Consider the following 22,362-nt stretch of genomic DNA (forward strand, 5'->3'; position numbering starts at 1 on the left):
GTGCGGCTCCAGACCCTCGCAGAATGCACACTGCGGGCCCGGGTCCGAGCGTTAGGCAGCGAGGGAGTAGGCGTGATGGGGAGTGGCAGGCGTGATCCGGGGGTGGCCGGCTCTGGGTGGAGAGCTGAAGGGGGTAGGGTAGGGCAGAGGCGGGGCGTTCCCGGCCCCGCCCCCGCCCCTCCGTGCACTCCCATTCGCCGTGCGCGTCCTGGCCCATTCCCACCGCCCGCCTCCAGGCGCCGCTTAAAGTGTGCGGAGCAGGTGGCTCGCGTGGAGCCACAAGTTTGCGCAAGCGTCGCGCTCCTGGGCGCCCATTCATTGCCTAGACTTTCCCCCGTCTCCGCGGCGCCGACCAGTGGGAAGGGCTCCGGTAGACTCACTGTCCCCGGGGGTGAAACCGGCAAGGGGCCGAGAGCGCGCTGAGCCCGGACCGGCCATGCAGATGTGCGCCAGGGCCTGGGCGCTGCGCCTGGGCCGCGGGGTTGGGGGCGGCCGGCGCCTGGCGGGGGGCGCGGGGCGGCGCTGGGCAACCCTGGGCCGGGACAACGGCGGCGGCGGGGACCGCAGCGCCGGGGCCTCGCGCCTACTGGAGCGGCTCCTGCCCCGCCACGACGACTTCGCGCGGAGGCACATCGGCCCCGGGGACAAAGACCAGCGCGAGATGCTGCAGGCCCTAGGGCTGGCGGTAAGGACCCTCCGGCCTCGGGACTCCCGGGTCCCCGCCCGGTCCTGCGCGCGGCCGCCGGCCCCCGCCCTGGGCTAGCTGCCGGAGCGCCCAGGTCCAGATCCTCGCGCCCCAGCGGCCCCCAGCCGCTCACTTTCTCCACCTCTCATCGCGCCTCAAAACCTGATATTTTTAAATCCAAGGCTTGGTTAACCCTAGTCGCCCGCGGATAAGCCCCAATTTTGCTAGACCTAGAAGAACTCCTGCTTACTAAACCCACTGCCGTTGAGTCAATTCTGACTCATAGCGACCCTACAGGACAGAGTAGAACTGCCTCATGGGGTTTCCAAGGAGCGCCTGGCGGATTTGAACTGCTGACCTTTTGGTTAGCAGCCGTAGCACTTAACCACTACGCAACCGGGGTTTCCAAACTCCTGGTTACCTGGGTTTATCCGATTATCTCGTGTCGCCGACGGAATTCCATTCCGGAGTGGCCGAGTCACCTTCCCGCTTCTTTATTTCCTTTCCTCTGGGTGACTTGTGGTTTGCTCAGAGTTTTTCTTTTCTCTTTCAAAAGCACTCTGATTTAATGAGGCGATTTAAATGAAGTTCCCAGAAGCCTTTGCAGATGTAAAACTGAGAGGTTTTAACTCTTTCACTGGGAAGCAGTGGGAAGCGTTTAGTGGTCACCGACTTCCGACTTCCGTTTCACTTTCAGAGCACTGATGAGCTGATCGAGAAGACCATCCCCGCCAGCATCCGCTTGAAGAGACCCTTGAGAATGGAAGACCCCGTGTGTAAGTGGCCCGGAGGTGTCTTCTGTGAGCGCCACAGTCAACTCTGGCCTATTTGCCTTCTGTGGGCTCTGGGAGGCCCCCGCTGGGTTAGGACGGCTCAGGGCTGTGAAAAGTTGATTAAAATCCAACAGCAGCGGGTATCTGGGATGGTGGGAGAGTTGGTTTCCTGAGCAGTCAGTTCCATACCCAAGGAGGGACTCCACGTAGCATCCTTATCGCATAACTTCCCAGAGTCTTTGAGGCCCAACAAGCTTGACTGGGATGGGGAAGGGGGTGGGCAGTGCACAAACACACCTGGAGGACTTCCCAATTCCCTGACGCCCATCACGGGGCCAGGGTTCTCTCATGCTGTGGATTGAGAGATGTCACCATCTCCTTTGTTGTTATTGTTAGCAGTGGTAGAATTCTGCCTTCCACCTGGAAGACCTAGGTTCAGTTCCCAGCCAGTGCACTACATGCAGTGCCACCACCCAGTCTGTCAGTGGAGGCTTGCATGTTGCGATGGGTACTTTCTGGAGTCTCTGGGTGGCACTTGACTACTTGACTACTAAGCACTTGACTACTAGCCAAAAGGTTGGCGGTTCATACCCATACAGAGGCACCTGGGAAGACAGGCCTGGTGGTCTGCTTCTGAAAAAGGTCACAGCCTTGAAAACCCTATGGATCAGTTCTACTCTGCACACACAGGGTCGCCATGAATTGGAATCCACTCAACAGCAACTAACAACAACACCATGATCACCTTACAGATCAAGATAGGGACTAAAAAAGGAATAAGGAACTGCCTTCAGTCCTGCAATAGGTTTTTTTTTTTTTTTGTAAGTCCTGCAACTAGTGAAGTGAAAAAAATGGGACAGAGACACAGGTACCTGGCTTCCCAGCCCAAGGCTCTTCACAACACAGTAGCTTCCAATTGTCCTCATATCACATTGAAATTTTAATAGCTACATCCTGAAACCAGCAGTACTCTTGAGGTCTGAGTGGTTCTCTAGAAAAACACATATAAGATTTGTGCTTGGTTAAGAATGCTGTTTACTCATAGACTTCCTTAGAATTTTATTTTATACTTAGTTTTTTTTTCTTTCTAAATTTTTATTAACGCACAAATTATTTTGCCACCAGGTGTAAAGTGGAACTTTGAACATTACTTTCTTTACCCTACTCCCGCACCTCTCCCAAACGAAAAGCAAGCCACTGAAATTCTGGGTTTCCATCAGTATTTAAAAGAGGTTTCCACTGGGTTGTTTTTGCCTGAATGACACGTGACTAATTTTTGTATTCACATATTTCATATTCATTGAGAACCAAAAAAAAAAACCAAACCCAGTGCCGTCGAGTCGATTCCGACTCATAGCGACCGATTCTGCTAAACCTTGTGTCTGGGACTTGAATATGTCCTTCATTTAATGCTCATTTTACTGTTCAGTAGAGTCTTGGTCAAAAAATTAAACAGAATTTAAGAAATCAAAGCCAAAATTAAAATGTGTTTTTTAATGGTGTGAGGGCTGCCTTTCAGAGGTATTTTTACATGGGTCAGCATCCACGGAAGGAGGCGAGAATCCACAAGGAGACACAGAGAGCTGAGGGACTTTTTTTTTTTTTTTTTAAATGGAAGGATTCTCATCAGGTTTCACATCACAGAGGTGTTCTGTCTTTCACATCTGGAGTCAGGTCAAGAGAGAGGGTAGCTCTTCATATAGCTCTTAGGATAGAAACAACATATAGATGGCGCCTTAGCTATCTAGAACTGATACAACAGCAATGCCACAAGTAGGTGACTAACAAACAGAAATTTATTTCCTGGCAGCTTAGGAGGCTGCTGTTGTTACTTGCCGTCGAGTTGGTTCTGACTCCTAGTGACCCTACGTACAATAGAATGAAAGCTGCCCAGTCTTGTGCCATCCTCACAATTGTTGTTATACTTGAGCCTGTTGTTGCAGCCACTGTGTCAATACCACAAGTGGGTGACTTTAACAAACAGAAATTAACTTTCTCACAGTTTAGGAGGCTAGAAGTTCGAAATTGGGGTGCCAGCTCTAGGAGAAACTCTCTCTCTGTTGGCTCTGGGGGCAGGTCCCTGTCTCTTCAGCTTCTTTTCCTCGGCTCCTTGGTGATCTTCATGTGGCATCGTGCATATCTTCCCCCATCTCTGTTTCTGTCAGGTGCTTGTTTAATCCCTTATATCTCAAAAGAGATTGATTTAAGACACACCCTACACTAATACTGTCTCATTAACATAACAAAGGAAACCCATTCCCGAATTGGATTATAACCACCACAGGGATTAGGATTTACAACGCATATTTTTAGGGGACACAATTCAATCCATGACAGATGGCAGGCTCTATTTTGTTTTAAAGTAGACAACTTCAGATAGGGAGCCTGCTGGGTTCCATGTGGTTAATGATGAACCTCTGTGGAGGTCTGCTGCCCTTGTTGGTTTCCAACCTGAACCATTTCCCCCAATGGCAGGGAGCTTACTCATAGAAGAGAATCCGCATTTTTTGTTGAACTGAACTAACTGAGACCCAGGGATAGACGGAAGACTTTTCCTTTTAATTCTGAGAAATTTGAATCAGAGTCTAGATGCATTAAATCTGTAGAAGTTGAAGGGTTATGTACTTTTTTTTTTTTTTAAAGCAAGCCTTAGGTAATTATTTGAACAAGTAAACAAAAAAATATTGGAAAGGCCTAGGACTTTCCAATATTTTTTTGTTTACTTGTTCAAAGTCAAAATGCTAAATTTAGCTCTTTTTTTTGAACAATATTCTTTAAAATCAGATGTCCTTTAAGAGCATTGAGGAACCCTAGTTTCACTAACCAGAAGGTTGGTGATTCGAACCCACCAGCTGATCTTCGGGAGACAGATGTAGCAGTCTGCTTCCTCAAAGACTACAGCCTTGGAAGCCCTACGGGGCAGTCCTACTCTGTCCTATACGGTAGCTATGAGTCGGAATCAACTCAAAAGCAGTGGGTTTTTAAGAGTGTCAAAGTTGTCTATCTTGGAAAGTTGTCAGAGTTGTCTATCTTTTTTAGTTAAGCTAATTGGTTCCCGCTGACTAATTAGAACATCAAGGTATTTTCTTTCTCTTCCTCTTTCTTTGGAAGCCACTCCTGATAAGTGATTTGCAATTTGAGTGTAAACTTTAAACCCAGCAGCTTCTGTGCGATTTGGGCTGGTTCTATCTGGTTAGTCAGACTCAGAGTAACTATTGAGGTGACTCAGAGAAAATATTGGACAGTCCAAAGTACCCCCATGCACTGAAGTGGATCAGCTCTGTTCCAAAGCTTACTTTCTAGAAGAGTGAGCTCTGGAGGTGGGGTTGTCTCAGAAAGCCATCCGTGTTTCACTATTAGATGTGCATTTGTTCTCGTTAATGCTTGCCGTTCACGCAGGGAGAGCAAGTTGGTGCATATAAGCTCCAGTTGTAGCATCTCGTTTTAATAATGGAGTAGCATTATCAAGGAGTCCCTGGGTGGTACAAATGATTAACACGCTGCACTGCTAACAAAAATGTTGGAGGTTCTATTCCACCCAGGGGCACCTTGGAAGAAAGACCTGGAGATCTACTTCCAAAATATCAGCCATTAAAGGCCCTATGGAGCAGTTCTACTCTGACACAAATGGAGTCACCATGAGTTGGAGTCAACTTGATGGCAACTGGTTGGTTGCTGGTAGCATTACCAAACTTGGTTTCGCCCAGATGCCCGTGTTGTGTTGTAGTCAGAACTTCTGGACCAAATATGTTTGCCGTGTACAGAGAAAACTGAAGTAAGAGATATATGAGTCTTAATGGCCTCATTCCTGGATTAAAAGAATGCTGTGAAAGCTGTAAGCAATGTGGAGATAGATACATGGGTTAGTTCTTATGCATAATAATCATAGTAGCAATAACACTAACAGCTGACATTTATGTAGTGCTCACCATGTATGTGATTACTTTTCACGTATTAATTTAATCTTTATTATAACCCTATGAGGTAAGTACTATTTTAAGATGATAATGGAATAAGAGGATGCGTAATCTGTCCAAGTTTGCAGGAGCCAGAATTCAAAACCAGGTAGTCCAGCTCCACTGTCCACACAGCAAACACTACATTGCCTCTCATTGTGTCCTCTGGAAAGAGGTGGGTGTACATAGTAGAAAACTTCTGTCCTGACTTTTCTGGAGAATTCTGTTTATGGACCTGCACAAACCCAGTAGTGCTGAATCCCTCTGCCATGTGCTAAGTGCCCTGATGGAAATATGGCTGCTGATGTGCTGAAAGCGCAGCGGTGGCAACACCTAGACCCACTGCCAGGCCCAGGGAAGGGGTAATGGAGATGCGGAGCTTGGGCTGGGTACTGAAGGATGGGTAGTTGTGCTGGATAGGGCTGGAGAGGCTGCTGCAGGGGAGGGGTTATCATGCACAGGACAGACTGGCCCTACAGAGTCAGGAATATACAGGTGTTTCTCCCTCCCCCGGATACTTCCGGGAGTGCCTTGAAAGAATATTCTCAGTTGGCTTCTCAGTAAGTCGTTATTCAGAGCAACAAGCAAAGACACTCAGTTCAAAACCTTATCAGTTTTATCCTGTTCCAGTGAACCACATACATATATGCAAAGAAAAAAGACAAGAAGGATATATGGCTTCTCTGGGTGGTGCCATTATGGGTGTTTTTAGCTTTCTTTTTCTTAGTCTGCATTTTCTAGATTTTCTACAATAATTACATATTCATTCTGTAATGAATAAAATATTTAAAAAGTACGTTGTTGATAAACCAGGCTAATCCGTTTTTACCTGTGGTACACCTTGTTGTTGTTAGTTGCCCTCTAGCTGATTCTGACTCGTGACAACCCTACATATGCAGGGTAGAACAGCTCCATAACCTTTTCAAGGCTGTGACCTTTCAGAAGATCGTCAGCCCTGTCTTCCAAGGTGCCTCTGGGTAGGTTCGAACTGTTTTGGCTGTTAGTCAAGTGCTTAACTGCACCACCCGGGAACTCCTATGGTCCGCCGAGCTCTGTAGCATTTTCAGTGAAGACATCTCAAACTTACCAGACTGAACTAGCCCAGAACCTCCCAGAAGCAACAGGGTTTAAAGTTTACACAAAATTGCACATTGCTTATCACGAGCATGCTTAGCAGGAAAGACAAGAAGCTAAAGCCCCTAATGTTCAATTTATTCAACCAGAACCAATGAGCTGAGCTGTCAGAATGAGACTTTTGATAAGCCTGTGAAAACTTCATGTTCTAAGGTACATTGTTTAATACACTTTTTAATAAATGGTTAATGGAGGGGGGCGATCAGAGGGAGGGGGTGTTGTGCAATGCAGCCGCAGATGGTGACTTTGTCTCTCTGAACTGACCCAAGAGCACCAGGAGCAGACCAGCTGTTCCCCAGTGACCACGAGCTGTGGCCGTCTGTTGTCCTTCTGCCTGATGATTTCCATGTTGGGTCCTGCCTGTGGCTCCTCAGCATGGCAAATTCTCCCTGGGCCATTCCTTGCTCCTTCAGTTTCCGGCTTTTATGACTTAGTATTTCCTCTTTAACTAGGATGCTTGTAATGGACTTTTATTATGCGTCACGGCCTGTCTTGTCCTTATACTCTTTAACATTTTTTAAAATTTATTTTATTGTTGAGAATATACACAGCAATACGTATACGAGTTCAGTAGTTTCTACATGCACAATTTAGTGACATTGACTACATTCTTTGAGTTGTGCAGCCATTCTCACCCTCCTTTTCTGAGTTGTTCCTCCCTCATTAACATAAAACTCACTGCCCCCTAAGCTTTCTATCTTATCTTTCAAGTTGCTGTTGTCAGTTTGATCCCATATAGATAGTTCTTAAAAGAGCATAATGCTCAAGGCAGACATTTTTTACAGGTTAGGCTAAACTTTTTTTTTTTTAATAATATTTTACTGTGTTTTTGTTGAATGTTTACATAGCAATTAGGTTCCCTTTTAACAATTTCTATACATATTATTCAGTGACTTTGGTTCCATTTTTCACAATATGTCTACGTTCTCATGATTTCCATTCTGGTTGTTCCATAAGCTATTTTGTCCTTACACTGTTGTTATTCTCGTTAGGCAGTACCTGCCACTCTGGCTGATACCTTGGACATCACCCTGTTGCCTAAATTGTCAAATGCTTATCGACTGCTATGGAGAGACACTAAACGCTATTACAGAGGGAAGTGACATGGTTCAACTTGTTTTTTGCAGAGTGTCTCTGAGATCAAAGGCTGGGAGACCAGCTGGGAGGTTACTGGAGAACTGAGAATTGAGCTGTAGCATGTACATTCATTCAGGTCACTGGGAAGCAAATATCATGACATTAGGTAGACAAGAAATTCTCTGGAAGTGGAAGCAGAGGACAGGAGAGCCTTCAGACCATGATGCAAGTTGGACACCTGTGGAGGGGGAGAGAGAAGGAAGGAGGGTTGGGTAGGAAGAGTATTAGATTGCAGCACAAATTTAAGGAAGTTTTGGTCAGGAGTCCAAACTTGCTCACTGGGAGAGTCCTGTGTCTCGCAGTAATGGGCTTGTGATTGTTCCTCTGCTGGGCTCAGTCAGAAGGTGGGAGCCGCCCATGGGAAACATGGTATTGGCACAAACATGGGGGTAGACAAAGGGGGCAGCAGGTGGGGCTGTCAGTCAACTTCTAGGTATGGTGGCTCGGGAAGAGGGTGATGTCATTAACAGAGAGAAAAGAGGGAAAAGAAGAGGGTCCTGGAGGAGGGAGAGGTTGCAAGTCCTGTTTGAACAGAATTGAGTCTGAGGTGTTTGTGGAACATGCATTTGGAAAATAAGAAGTAATATTTGGAGATAGTAGTTGAGAGAGGGAGGGAAGGAGAGAAGAAAAGAGGGAGAAGTAGAGAGAGAGAGGCGATAAGAGATGGAGTTGCAGACTTACTGAGTCTTCTGATTGAATCATGGGAATGAGTGAGATTTCCAGGTCTGGCATTGGGGAAGGAAGGAGAATCCACAATGGTGGGGAATACAGCAGGAACACGGAGAGGCAGAGCAGGTGAGATGAAGAAACCAAAGAGACGGGAAGATAAATTTTCAGGGTAGGGGTTATGGACTTCAGCGCCATATTCTGGACCTTTCTTAGGCATCGGAGGGAAGAAAGCCCACATAAAGACATTAGAACAGGCTGGGGTGGAGGAGTAGAGGGGCTGCTTGTCTGATGATCTCTCTGAGCGGGAGGCAGAAAGGGCAAGGCTGAGTGTCAGAGAGGGTAGAAGAGTTTTAGAAGAGCCAGTGTGGGCACCTGGCTGGTGAGGAACCTAGATCCACCTGCATGGAGGACCCCCTGAGATTGAATAACATGAACGTGTAAGGTCTGTTAGGGTCCCCTCACCCTAACATCACCTGGTGACCTGGGAGCAGGAACAGAAATGTGGTGACTGAGTTTAACCAAGGTTGAGGATCGGCAAAGTGAAGCAGCCAAGGAATTCAAGGTCCACTAGTCAGCAAAGGCCAACTGGGTCAGGAGAGAGGTGAGGTGGTCCACTCACATCAGGCCTAGAAGGTTAGTGACCAGCTCATGAGACTGGACATGAGGAGCTCACCCGTGAATCAATTCAGGAGCGTTGGGACAGGTGCTTGACAAGGAGGCTGTGAGCTGCTTGCGGTGCGTCTGTATTCTGTCTTCTGTTCTTTGTGTCCTCCTTCCACCCCACCAAATAGCACTGTGTCTTACATTTACTCAGTCTCAGATATATAACTGACGACTTGGATCTCATTTTGACTGCTCAGGCTTCTTTTACTTACTAAACCCAGAATATTTTTACAAAAATGCAAACAGAGTTTTTTTTTTTAAATTGTGCTTTAAGTGAAAGTTTACAAATCAAGTCAGTGTCTCATACACTCCTTTCTATGTACTCCTAGTTGCTCTCCTCCTGATGAGACAGCACACTCCTCCTCTCCACCCTGTATTATCTGTGTCCATTCAACCAGTTCCTGTCCCCCTCTGCCTTTTCATCTCACCTCCTGACAGAAGCTGCCCACATAGACTCATGTCTCCACTTGAGCCAAGAGGCTCACTCCTCACCAGTATCATTTACTGTCTTATAGTCCAGTCCAATCCCTGTTTAAAGAGTTGGCTTCAGAAATCGTTCCAGTCTTGGGCTAGCAGAAGGTCTGGGGACCATGACCTCTGGGATCCCTCTAATCTCAGTCAGACCATTAAGTCTGGTCTTTTTACAAGAATTTGAGGTCTGCATCCCACTGTTCTCCTGCTCCTTCAGGGATTCTCTGATGTGTTCCCGCAAACAGAGTTTTAATAAGGACTCCTCATGGCTTTGCCATCGACATACTAATTGGGTAAACAATAAGGAAATTCAATTTTGAAAATCTGGAATCATTGTAGGCATTGCACGATTCCACAGGACTTGCGTATTAGCTGCAGTTTTCCTTTCTTAAAAATCTTTCTCTGAATCCCATGCTTCCAGGGATGTGGTTGAGCTGAATGTGAGAACTCTGTGCATTGATTTGTCATCATGGGATTCTGTGATGGGAGAGTTACTAGGAATGTTGAGCTAGCTGTATGTAGATGTTTAGTTGAATCTCCATTGCAACACATCACTTCTCCTGAATGTTCTGAGCACCTACCATGTGCCTAGCAATGCCCTCTGCCCCTGCCACAAAGAGATTATAATTTGGTTGGTGAGATCCTGGGTTAGACTACAAATTTCTCCATATGCCCATTCCTTGGGTCTATAAAAAATGATCTCTTCCCCCAAGCATGATGAAGTGTTCCAGTTGGACTCATAGAACAGACTGGTCTCTTCCAGTTCTTGCTTTGCAGCCCCAACAACATACCCGGAGGGCAGTGGAGAAGAGAAACAAATCTTCCAGCTCTTCCTCCCTGGGTCTCATTTCCAGCTGGTCATTTGGCCTGATTCCATAGATCAACTGGTGCTCCAGATAAATGTTATAATTGCAATGTTTCTTTGTACATTTCTTTAAAAAAATATTTGTAGATTCAATGTCGAGAGGCTGTGGAGGGGACCTCTCATACAGAAAATGACTCAAATCCAAGGAGTTAATGATAGACGTGGCGCTCCTCACTCCCGCTTCCCCACTGTGGGACATTGTTCCAGTTTTCCTATAGCTGGAATAAAGGTCTTGAATGTGTGCATCTGTCCAGTGAGTGGGAAGAGCTATAGGGACTGCGTTCAGGTGGAGACGAGGGATCAAGGAGCTGTCAGAAACACAGATTGGATGTGCCTCAATTTTTTTCTGCAAGAGGTGTCCTCAGGGGAGGGCTGTACCCGCTGAGGATTCTGAGGGACGGGGTGAGGTGGGATATAAATTGGCTGAGGAAGGAGACAAGGAAGAGCTTGGCAGGAATGGAGTGAGGGGAGTCAGCTCCAGGGCAGGACGCATCCTGACGTAAGGGGAAGGCGTCCCACTGCCAGTCTGGAAGAGTTTCCAATTCAAAGAATTTCCATGTCATTATTCTATACTACGCCCAGAGCCCTGGTGGCAAAATGGTTAAGAGTTCTGCTGCTAACTAAAAGGTCGGCAGTTCGAATCACCAGCAGCTCCTTGGAAACCCTATGGGGCAATTCTACTCTGTCCTATAGGGTCACTATGAGTTGGAATCAACAGCAATGGGTTTGGTTTTTTTTGGTTTATTCTGTACTACGAGAGTCCCTGAATGGTGCAAATGGTTAACATGCTTGGCTGTTAACTGAAAGGTTGGAGGTTTGAGTCCATCCAGAGGCACCTCAGAAGAAAGCCCTTGCTATCTCCTGAAAAATCAGCCTTGAAAACCTTACAGGGCACAGTTTTACACTGATGCGCTGGGGTCATCATGAGTTGAAATTGACTTGATGGCAACTGGTTGGTTTTTTTTTTTTTTGGTTTTATTTTACGCGACACAGAGTTTATGGATTGAATTGGCCTTCCTGGAATGAACAAGTTCTGTGGATTGAAGAGGCTTTAATTGTGAGGCCTTCCTTTGCCCAGGGAGGACACTTAACAAATACAGGGAGTAGGGCTTATTGGCTGGTAAGTGGACTTAAAGGAGCCCTGGTGACATAGTGGTTAAGCACCTGGCTGCTAAGCGAAAGGTCAGGGGTTTGAACCCATCAGCCACTCTGTGGGAGAATCATAGGGCAGGCAGTCTGCTTCTGTAAAGATTTACAGCCTTGGAAACCCTATGGGGCAGTTCTACTCTATCCTGTAGGGTCACTATAGTCCGAATCAACTCAACAGCAAGGAGTTTGGCTTTTATGTTTTTTTAAAGTGCGTTTAAGCCCCACTGCCGTGGGGGAAGGACTGAGGTGCTATAAATGATTAAGTGACGTTAGGGGGAAGCTAAGCATAAAAAAAAAAAAAAAAAAGAAGCATCAGCATGGGATTTTTTTATCCAAATTCTGGCTTCCACTCAGCAAACCCTGACATGTGCCATAATTCGTGTTCTCTCGTTCTTGATGGACAGCCCCACCCCGCTCCATGGTTTCCTGCCCAGGTTTGAAGCCAAGGAGCTGCATCTTGGCAAGAAAAATATGCCACCACGGGCTTGGCCCTCACCTTCTGGCCCCAGCTTTCCCCTCTAGCTTCTGGCCAAGGAAGGCCTTTCTCAAGCTGATGGCATTGTCTGGGCAAACTAAAATATGAGTGTGTTGGTTTTCAGTCCTGGTGATTTCCTGGGAGACCTTTTCCCAGGATTTTGCCAAGTGCATGAAGAGCGAGGCGTGGCAGGGGGCTCTGACGCTGGTGAGGGGCTGCTCTGTGCTGAGTGTGACTAGGCTGCACCTGCCAGGGTGTGGAACTGACAGGTGTCTGCAGCCACATATTTCACAAGGAGAGTTTCATCCTAGGTATACATTTAAAAAAAAATTGTGGTAAAATATATATCACAACAACTTTGCTGTTTAACTAGTCTTAAGTATACAATTCAGTGACATTAAGCACGTTCACTGTGCTGGCAACCATCACCACTATCCTTTTCCAAAAGTGTTTTTCATCACCCCAAACAGAAACCCAGGATCCCCTCAGCAATAACTCTTCATTCTCTCCTCCTCTCCTTCCCTGGCAACCCCTGATAAACTTTTGTCTCTGTATTTGGAGAGTTTCGTTCTGTTGTACACAGAGTCGCTATGAGTTGGAATCGACTCGATGGCACCTGATGGCACCTAACAACAGCTGCATTTACCTATTCTAGATATTGCATATAAGTGGAATCATCCAATATTTGCTGTCTTGTGTTTGGCTTCTTTCACTTAGCAGAACGTTTTCAAGGTTCATCAATATCGTAACGGGTACCAGAACTTCAATTCTCTTTATGGTTCAACAATAGTCCACTGTGTGTATATGACACGCTTTGTTTATCCATTCATCTGTTGATGGTACTTGGGTTGTTTCTGTTAGTGTTCGTTGCAGCACAAGTATCTGCTTGAATCCCTGCTTTCGAGTCTTTTGGGTATATACCTAGGCGTGGAATTGCTGGGTCATATGGTAATTCTATGTTTAATTTTTTGAGGAACCTAGGCATGATGTTTTAATTTTTTTAGTAAATAATATAGGCACATGGCCCAAATTCAAAAGCACGAATTTTCTCCCTTCTATTACCAGTTTTTTTAATCCTCCCAGAGAGGTTTGATTAATATACAAGCATGTGCATGTATATATTTATTTTTTCTTTTTTTTTAAACATAAGTGACAACATTATACAATTACTAGTTATAATCTTATGCATAGCAATTCTAGATTGTCAAAGAGGCAAGAGCAAAGCATGGATGCATTTCTTCATATTATTGAGACAAAAAAGTAAAGAGGTGTATTTTGGGGAATGGGTTTAGGGGAGTCTGTATGTGTGTTTAGGTGGCGCAGGTGTTTGGACTTAACACCTTGTCTGTCCGTTCTGATGACATTTTGCCATTGGCATATTCGCTTCTGTGGGGAATTAAAACCTAGCCCTAGTGATGCACTGAGTATTTAACAGTTAAATCAACTTATTCCTGTTAGAAAGAATTTGTTAGGTATAGTGCTTGGCACAAAGGTCTCGTTGATGTTTTAGGCACAAGAACAAGGCAGTTGCTCTTGGATAGGCACTTCCAGGGAACTATGTAAGGAGAAAGCCTTCATTCTGAATTCCTGGAAGCAGGAGCAGCACCTGTCCTCACCTGCCGATCCTTAGGTAGTGGCTTCAGGAGGCTGCTAAACTCTGTTCTTTGCACATTAAGACCATGCGTTATGCAGTGCTTCGAGGCAGAGGGATAAACAAGCTCATAGGCAGGCGTTTATTCTGCAAGAAAAGAACTTTCTGCTCAGGTTCCTGAAGGATTGCTTGAGTGTTTTCATGTCTGAGAATCCAAAGTAATGCATAGGACCTGCCATAGAAGGCTGGAGGCTGGAATCTGGAATGATGGCTGGAATTCAGGAAAGACAAATGGGATCCAACAGTGATGGCTAGGATCTGGGAATTACAGATAAGATTCAGGAATGATTGCTGAGATTCGACAATGACGGCTGGGATTCAGGAATGACAGCTGGGATTCGGGAATGACAGCTGGGATTCAGGAATGACGGCTGGGATTCAGGAATGATGGCTGGGATTCAGGAATGATGGCTGGGATCCGGCAGTGGTGGATGGGATCTGGCAATGGTGTCTGGGATCCGGCAGTGGCAGTTGGGATCTGGGAATGAGGGCTCCTCTCCAAGTGTGTTTTTTTTTCTTTTTAATTTTAATTTATTTTATTTTTTGTTGTTGTTGAGAACATACACAGCAGAACATACACCAGTTCAACAGTTTCTACATGTACAATTCAGTGACATTGATTACATTCTTTGAGTATGCAGCCATTCTCACCCTCCTTTTCTGAGTTGTTCCTCCCCCATTAACATAAACTCACCACCCCTTAAGCTTCCTACCTAAACTTTCGAGTTGCTGTTGTCAGTTTGATCCCACATAGATCTTAAAGAGCACAATGCTCAACGCAGACTTTCTTTACTAGTTAAGCTAAACTTGTCCAGTTGTTTCTTACTGGACGCTCCCTTTTTTGTTCCATCTTGTTCCCCGCCCCCCCCCCCCCCCCCCCCGTGGTTATATTCGTTGTAGTTCACATTCGGGAAGACCAGCAGTTACAGGAATTAGGCCTGTTCACAGGAGGAAGCTGTTTGGGTCAAGTTGGAAGGGAAAGTGTGAGGAATGTGCCCTGCTGTGCGTCTGCTCTGCGTGGAAAGCTGGTCTGTCTTCTCTTTCCTCTCTCTCCTTTGTTCACACAGCTTGCGTAGGTGTAGGCAAGGGCCCAGGGTTTGCGTGGCCCACTTGCCTTTGTATGATGCTTCTCTTACTTCATGGGGAGAAAAGGCCGTCACTTCGGACATTAAGGACCCCACACTGTTTTCTCTGGAAAGGAAGTTCTTTTCCGAGGGGAGAGGAAAGTGGAAATCCTCTGTGAAGTGCAGTGCTGCGTATTGGATGCTTAGGATTTGGGGTATTCTTTAGATCAATCACAGCCCAAAAGGTGCTTTTAGTGACTCAGTTTTGATAAGTTTAATTTCAGGAAAGTTTGGCAGGCTGATCTCTGGTTCTCGAATTTTCCTTCTTCTCTCCTTTTCTCCCCATCCTTTGCCACCTTGGCCTCTGTCATTTAATACAGTAACTCCTACTCTGAGCTCCAAAACACACTGGGTTGGCTCTTGTGCCGATTTGGCCAAAGTGAGATTTCATTAGCGGGTATGAGAAATGACAACCCCTAAATAAACATTCAATACAAGTCAGACAGTCACTAAGCTGTGTGTTTGGGGAATACTTTTTATCATATGTGGCTGGTGAGGCCTGAGGTCTCAGGTTTGATCACGCAAGAAGCAGCTTAACTTCTCTGTTCCTCCACTCACAGATGTCTTGGGTTCTGGCTTGGAAGTTTGGTCAGAACGAAAAATGGATGTATGGGTGGGAAAGACTTCTCACCCATTCTTGCTTTCAGAAGCTTGACCAGGCACCTCCTTTGCTCTCGATGGCTCAGGGTAGCTTAATGTACAGAGGACTGCTCATTCCGTTAACGCACCTTGTCCTCTGCAGAAGGTATAGTTGGGTGCACAGGTATTGTGGTGCAGTGAATTACTTAATATGACCCTTCTAGCCATAGACTTTGTGACTCCCACACAGTGATTGGGTGGGCACAGTGCAGATAAGGTGCTTGTGGCCCACCAAGGCCCATGGAGCCAGAGAGCTGAGCACCTCCGGACTGAGGCTTACTGGTGGAGCGGGATGCCTCCAGGCCCTTACTGGCAGAGCTAAAGAGCTGTGTAATGTTTGCCCAAGCAGGGCAGAAGCCAGGCAGAAGGGCCCAGGGCTGGAGAGAGGCCTGCCTGTGGGCACAGCTAAGAGGCTGTCTTGATTGAATTTTAACCTGTTACTTCCCTAAGAAACCCCATAATTGTGAGTATGGTGAGTTCTGTATGGCCATTGCAACGAATTACCAAACCCAACAAAGAAGTAGAGAGTGCCATGGGATAGGAAACTGGTGTAGGAATTGGTAAAAAGGTTAGAGAGTGAAGGTATGTCTGACAGGAATCAGCCTTGGGCTGTTGATCTTGATTCTTCTTCCCCCTTGTGAAGTTAGAGGAGGTCAGATGCCTCCACCACACCATTTTTACAGGCATGCTGAGTGAGGGCTGATTGGAAAATATGTGAATCAGCCCCAAGCTGGATTGGGGCAGAGCCCACCCAGCTTGGAAAGTTTGGTTGGTCCTGTGGGTACTAGAATATAGCTGTTGTAGGTTTAGAAACTTCTGTGTCTCAAGCTTGACTATTTTTATTCTTCTGGGTTTTACCTATAATTTTGCTCCTCATTTATGCTAGTTGGCCTTTTAAAAATTTCAGGTGTTTCCAAGTGTGTGGAAACATCAGTGGCTGCCCTGAGAGACGCTAACATGTACCTGGAGACCTGAGATGATGGGGAGAGGGCCAGTGGTTCCTGGCTGGCCCCGGGGTGGCTGTCTACTTTTTCTTACTGGTGATACATGGGGCCAGGCCAGGGCAGGGCAGGGCAGGGCCAGGGCAGGGCAGGGCCAGGGCAGGGCAGGGCCAGGACAGGGCAGGGCCAGGGCAGGGCAGGGCCAGGACAGGGCAGGGCAGGCCAGGGGCAGGGCAGGCCAGGGCAGGGCAGGCAGGGCAGGGCAGGGCAGGAGGCTGAAGCAAAGAAACTGTGTTCTGGTTGGGCCTCTTCGCCACAGGGCTTGCTCCTTGTCATCCTCCTGGACAGCCCTGCTGGGAGAAAGGGTTTTCTAATAAGAGGAAAAGGCAGACGCTTACATGGTTCTAGCTGAGAGTTCAAGGTCTCCAGATAAATGTTAGCATCCCCAGAGCTGCCACTGATGTTTGACATACTTGAATGAGACACCTGAAATCTTTAAAGAGCCAGTTAGCATAAACGAAGGAAGAATAATTCTAGCTGAGACCCAGAAGCATAAAAATGGTGCAACTTGAGACATAGAAAGAAGTTTCTAGCTGATAGAGCCCCAGAAGGAAGACGTTGGGAGCCAAGTGGCAGGGCTGGGCACCACTGCAGGCATCTTCTCATCTCCCTGGGGGCGCTTCCCTTGGGTTCCTCTTCCTGCGGTTCCTGCTAACTCACCTGCCACAGTTCAATTTTTTTTAAGGGGGAAAAGTGAAAAACTTTTAATCACTAAAAGAAATAATGGTTAAAAAATCAAGCTTGAGAAGCAAGGCCTCTGTTCTACCCCGTTGACTGGGGAAAACTTTATAAGCACCTCGTCGAACTTTCCAGCACCTCAGCTTCCTGCACATTTCCAAGCGGCAGGTGCCATCTTGGTTCCTGAGTTCCTTTTCCTGGCAAGTAAGAAAATAGGACATCATTTATCCCATGTGATACTCTCAATGAATTTGGCTTCTTGACTGAGAATCTGGTCTTGTTGAACAGATTGGCAGGATTGGGGTGGTGCCTTGCCACCTTCCCAGGGGTCCTACTCTTCACCTTGCCTCAGGGAAGTACTACTATGCACCTGTTGTACTGCTTCCCTGGGAGGTGGCCTCATCCATTCATACCCGTAGTAGAAACCTCAATCCTATTTTTATCAATGGGAATTAGCATACACAACCAGGGCTGCTATCATAGGAACAGAGAATGAAACCATATGTAAAAGAGAACTTCTAAAGTTCTACAAGCGCAATAAGGAGCCTTGGTGGCACAGTTGTTAAGGAGAAAGATGTGACAGTCTGCGTGCATAAAGATTACAGACTAGGAAACCCTGTGGGGCAGTTCTGCTCTGTCCTGTGGGGTCGCCATGAGTTGGAATTAACTTGATGGCACACAACAACACAAGCAAAATCGGTAGATTTGAGCACCTACGCATTGGGCAAGAGCAGATTTTTGTTGGAGGAAGGATGGTGTTTTGTATTCCAAGACAAAGGATGGGATTTTGCTTAAGCTCAGGATTCTTCTTCAATTCCAGCCCTGCTCCATGACCTTTTCTGGAATCTGAGTCCTTGAAATGTATTTTTCAGATGGCTTGGCCTATGAGGGACTGTGCTTGTGGCCTGTGGCACAATTGCCAAATTCCTCTCTCTCTAGTACCATTATGTTCTCTTGGGGTGGCAGGAGTGATGGGTGGGGAAAGAGGGAGGACACGCCTGCACTGCTGGCGCTCTAACCGTAGGTCTAAATAATCCTTTTGTTGTTGTTACTGTCAGTTGCCTTCCAGTTAATTCTGACTGATGGTGACCCCATGAGTCTTCTGAGGCACCTCTGGGTAGATTTGAACCACCAACCATTGGCTAGTAGTCAAGCGCTTAACTGTTTGTGCCACCCAGGGACAAGTAATTTTTTCAGTCCCACCAATTGCCCTGCAGCTATTGGTAATCATTTCAACTGCCATTGTGCTGTTTTTCCCCAAGCATGGAGCCAGTTAGGAACCAGCCATTGGGTTGGTTATCTTAGCCCAGCCAGTTGTGGAAGAACATGGCTACTGTCCTCTAACACGTTAAGCTGTGAGAATGAGCGAGCAATGCTCTGTGTAGACCTTTGGGCTGTATAATTGGCAGTATGATTGTGTATAACTGATTCCACAAAGGAGCTGTAGGAAAAGCTACTGAACTTTTCTGCCTAGAATCTCAATGCATTCCAAACAGGTAGTGCTGGCTCTCTTGTGCCAGCTGATAAGAAGATTGTTTATTAAATAAGATGGTACACACTAGGTTGATTATTTTCACTAGTAGAACCTTACACAATTTATGGAAAGATGAATTTAGCAAAGAGTTCCTGGGTGGTGCAAATGGTTAATGTGCTTGACTGCTAACCAAAAGCTTGAAGGTTGGGTCAACCCAGCAGCACCTTGGAAGAAAGGCCTGGCTTTCTACTTCCAGAAGTATCACCCATCGAAAACTCAATGGAGCACAATTCTACTCTGACATGTATGGGGTCACCCTACGTTGAAGTCGACCCTACAGCAACTGGAAAGTATCTAGCAAAGAAATGAAGTTTACCTGTCTGAGTATGGTTTAACTGGCCAGCAGAGCCCAATGGCAGCACACTTTGTTCCGACAATGGCTGATACAGGGAGCTCCCCTTCCCCATCTCCCTCGAGCACTATTGTGCTGGCCTCTTACCATGTCTCCCTGTTTCCAGGGTCTCCCTTCTCTGATCTACTCATATCATCAGTGGATTTATCTTTCTATCATGTAGAGAGAATTGTATTATCCTCCAGCTTGAAAATACTCTGTTACTACCACAGGCTAAAGTCTTGATTAGACAGACCAACCCCCTCACAGATTGTTCTCATTTGGGAGCTGGACCTTTTGTTGCCAGGGCATAATATGGTGCAGGGAAGCTGGCCTTGCACGCACTGCTAATAAACGTCCCTTCCCACTGGGCTTCTGAATCACGCCGCCCCTAAGACCAGTCGGGAAGTGATCAGCTTTCTCGCTTGACTGTTCCTAAGTGTGCTGTACTTGTCCTTCCCTTCAGATGTTGGTTCATGGTCCTTTCACTTACACTTCTTAAGTTTTCACTGGACGAAGGCAAGATCCTCCTCCATAAAGCAGTTTAAAAACTGATTTAAAAACTGACTCATAGCGACCCTATAGGACACAGTAGAACTGCCCCATGGGGTTTCCAAGGAGCAGCTGGTGGATTTGAACTGCCGACCTTTTGGTTAGCAGCCAAGCTCTTAACCACTGTACCACCAGGGCTCTATAAAGCAGTTTAGTTACCAATAAACTTGGATTATTATTTACCCATGAAATTGATTCCCATGGTCCTCTCCTTCCTTGAGCTGGTGTGGCAAAATGACACATCTCATGAATTTACTTCCTGTGAAAGCTCGTTGAGTGGGTGTGTGAGAGGAGAAAGGGGAAAGTGTGTTCACTGAGGATAAGGAAGGATTAATGAGAATAATATTCCTATGGAATTCACGAAAGTTAAAAGAAGGAGCCCTGGTGGTGCAGCGGTTAAAGTGCCCATCTGCTAACTGAAAGGTCCACTCTTCAAACCCCCCAGCCGCTCCTCAGGAGGAAGATGTGACAGTTTGTTTCAGTGAAGATTACAGCCTTGGAAACCCTATGGGGTGGTTCTCCTCTGTCCTGGAGGGTCCCTCGTAGTTAAAGTGTGGAATTTGGAGTTAGACATGGTGGAATTTTAATCCTTTAATTTAAAGCCATGTGGCTTTGGTCAAGTGACTCCAAGCCTATTTGCTAAGCTTCATGAAGAGCTTTTGCCTCAATTCTTGGCAAAGAGTAAATGTTCAATAAATGTTGTGGCTGTGTGTTGTCTAGTTGATTCTGACTCATAGCAACCCTACAGGACAGAGTAGAACTGCCCCATAGGGCTGAAATCTTTACAGGAGAAGATCGCCAGGTCTTTTCTCACTCAGAGCAGCTGGTGGGTTCCAATTGCAAATGAGCAGTTTAACCATTGCCATGCCACCAGGGTTCCTCAATAAATGTTTGATGTGATTATTATGTTGTTATTATATGAAGGAAACCAAAATAGGGTCTTGCTTACATCCAACAACTTTTGCTGTTATTGTTGGGTGCCATCTAGTCAGTTCCGACTCATCACGACCCTATGCACAACAGAACGAAACGCTGCCCGGTCCTGCGCCATCCTTACAATCGTTGTTATGCCTGAGCTCATTGTTGCAGCCACTGTGTCAATCCACCTCGTTGAGGGTCTTCCTCTTTTCCGCTGACCCTGAACTTTGCCAAGCATAATGTCCTTCTCCAGGGACTGATTCCTCCTGACAACATGTCCTAAGTATGTAAGACTCAGTCTTGCCATCCTTGCTTCTAAGGAGCATTCTGGTTGTACTTCCTCCAAGACGGATTTGTTCGTTCTTTTGGCAGTCCACGGTATATTCAATGTTCTTCGCCAACACCAAAATTCAACTTCTGCGGTTCTTACTTAATTATCTGAGAGCCTTAAGGGAAATACCGGTTAAAACTGCATGTGGATCTTTTATTATATTCTACATTGCTGGGTGCTGAACTTTTTGATAAACAGTTCTTTCAGTGACACAAAGGAGTCACTGTATGAGTCAGTAGAACAATTTTAGAGAAAATCTAGGTTACGCGTTATTTAAGACTGTGAAACCCTTCCTGCTTCCAGAGTGTATATAAGGTAGTTTAAAATGGGAAATGTTTAACATTTTGCTTAGAGTAGAACAGGGTATCTATTTAGAATCAGAACAGAAACCATGTGAAAGAAATAGAAGAAACCTGGAATGAGGCAGGTGTTAAAGTTGGGCAACTCTGGTGAACGAAGAGTCAAAAAAAAAAAAAAAAAAAGAAGAAGAGTCAAAACAATCATGTGGAACCAGCTTTGAGGAGAAATTGAGGGCTGTTTTGGGATTCTTCAGAATTCTGTATACTTTAGTGCTGGGGGTTGGACTCTTATATTTTCTGTCCAGTTGTTCTCATAAAACAAACAAACAAACAAATCTGTTGCTGTCAAGTCGATTCCAACTCATAGTGACCCTATAGGACAGAGAACTGCCCCATAGAGTTTCCAAGGAGCACCTGGTAGATTTGAACTGACGACCTTTTGGTTAGCAGCTGTAACTCTTAACCACTACGCCACTGGGGTTTCCGTTCTCATAGAAATATCCAAACAAAATTGTGGTCTTGATAAATACAGCTTGCTTCTAAGATGTTTTCTCTCCTTCTCACTATCAGGTGAAAATGAAATCCTTGCCACTCTGCATGCCATTTCCAGCAAAAACCAGATTTGGAGATCCTATATTGGCATGGGCTATTACAACTGCTCGGTGCCACAGACAATCGTCCGAAACTTACTGGAGAACTCGGGATGGTAAAATATTTCTTTTCTTTTTTGTCTTTAAAGAACAAAAATTTATCTTCTCACAGTTTGGGAGGCTAAAAGTCCAAATGCAGAATGTGGCTCTAGGGGAGGTCCTTCCTTGTCTACTCCAGCTTCTGGTCACCACCAGTGATCCTTGTAGCTTTATCTGTCTCCTGGTTAAAGTCATCAGCTGCTAACCAAAAAGTCGGTGGTTTGATGTCACCAGCAGCTCCACGGAAGGAAGATGTGACACTCTGCTTCTGTAAAGATTGCAGCCTTGGAAGCCCTGTGGGCAGTTCTACTCTGTCCTATAGGGTCGCTATGAGTCGAAATCGACTTTATAGCAATGGGTACACATTTGCCTATTTCATATGAGTGGTTGTGGTTGTGTGCCAACAAGTCGATTTTAGACTTACAGTCGACATCACACGACAGAGTAGTTTTCTAGTCTGTAATCTTTACGGGAGCAGATTGCCAGGTCTTTCTCCCGTGGAGCTGCTGGGTGGGTTAGCAACTGAGCTCTTAACTATTGTGCCACCAGGGCTCCTTTTCATGTAAGTGGGATCGTAGAATAGCTTTCCTTTTGTGACTGAGTTATTTCACTCCACATAATGCTTTCAAAAGATTTAG

General features: G+C 46.0%; 1 protein-coding gene across 1 annotated transcript in view; it reads left to right on the top strand.

Moving 5' to 3' along the window:
- Positions 1 to 283: 283 nt before the first annotated feature.
- GLDC (glycine decarboxylase) overlaps positions 284 to 22,362 on the top strand; it is a 92,517-nt gene continuing 70,438 nt past the window's right edge. The window contains exons 1-3 of the mRNA XM_003407350.4: positions 284 to 685; positions 1,383 to 1,461; positions 21,606 to 21,741. Coding sequence (XP_003407398.2) covers positions 437 to 685; positions 1,383 to 1,461; positions 21,606 to 21,741 — 464 coding nt within the window. The 5' untranslated portion in view covers positions 284 to 436. The remainder of the gene's footprint in view (positions 686 to 1,382; positions 1,462 to 21,605; positions 21,742 to 22,362) is intronic.

This window comes from Loxodonta africana, chromosome 9, assembly GCF_030014295.1.
Source record: "Loxodonta africana isolate mLoxAfr1 chromosome 9, mLoxAfr1.hap2, whole genome shotgun sequence".
NCBI classification, from domain to species: Eukaryota; Metazoa; Chordata; class Mammalia; order Proboscidea; family Elephantidae; genus Loxodonta; species Loxodonta africana.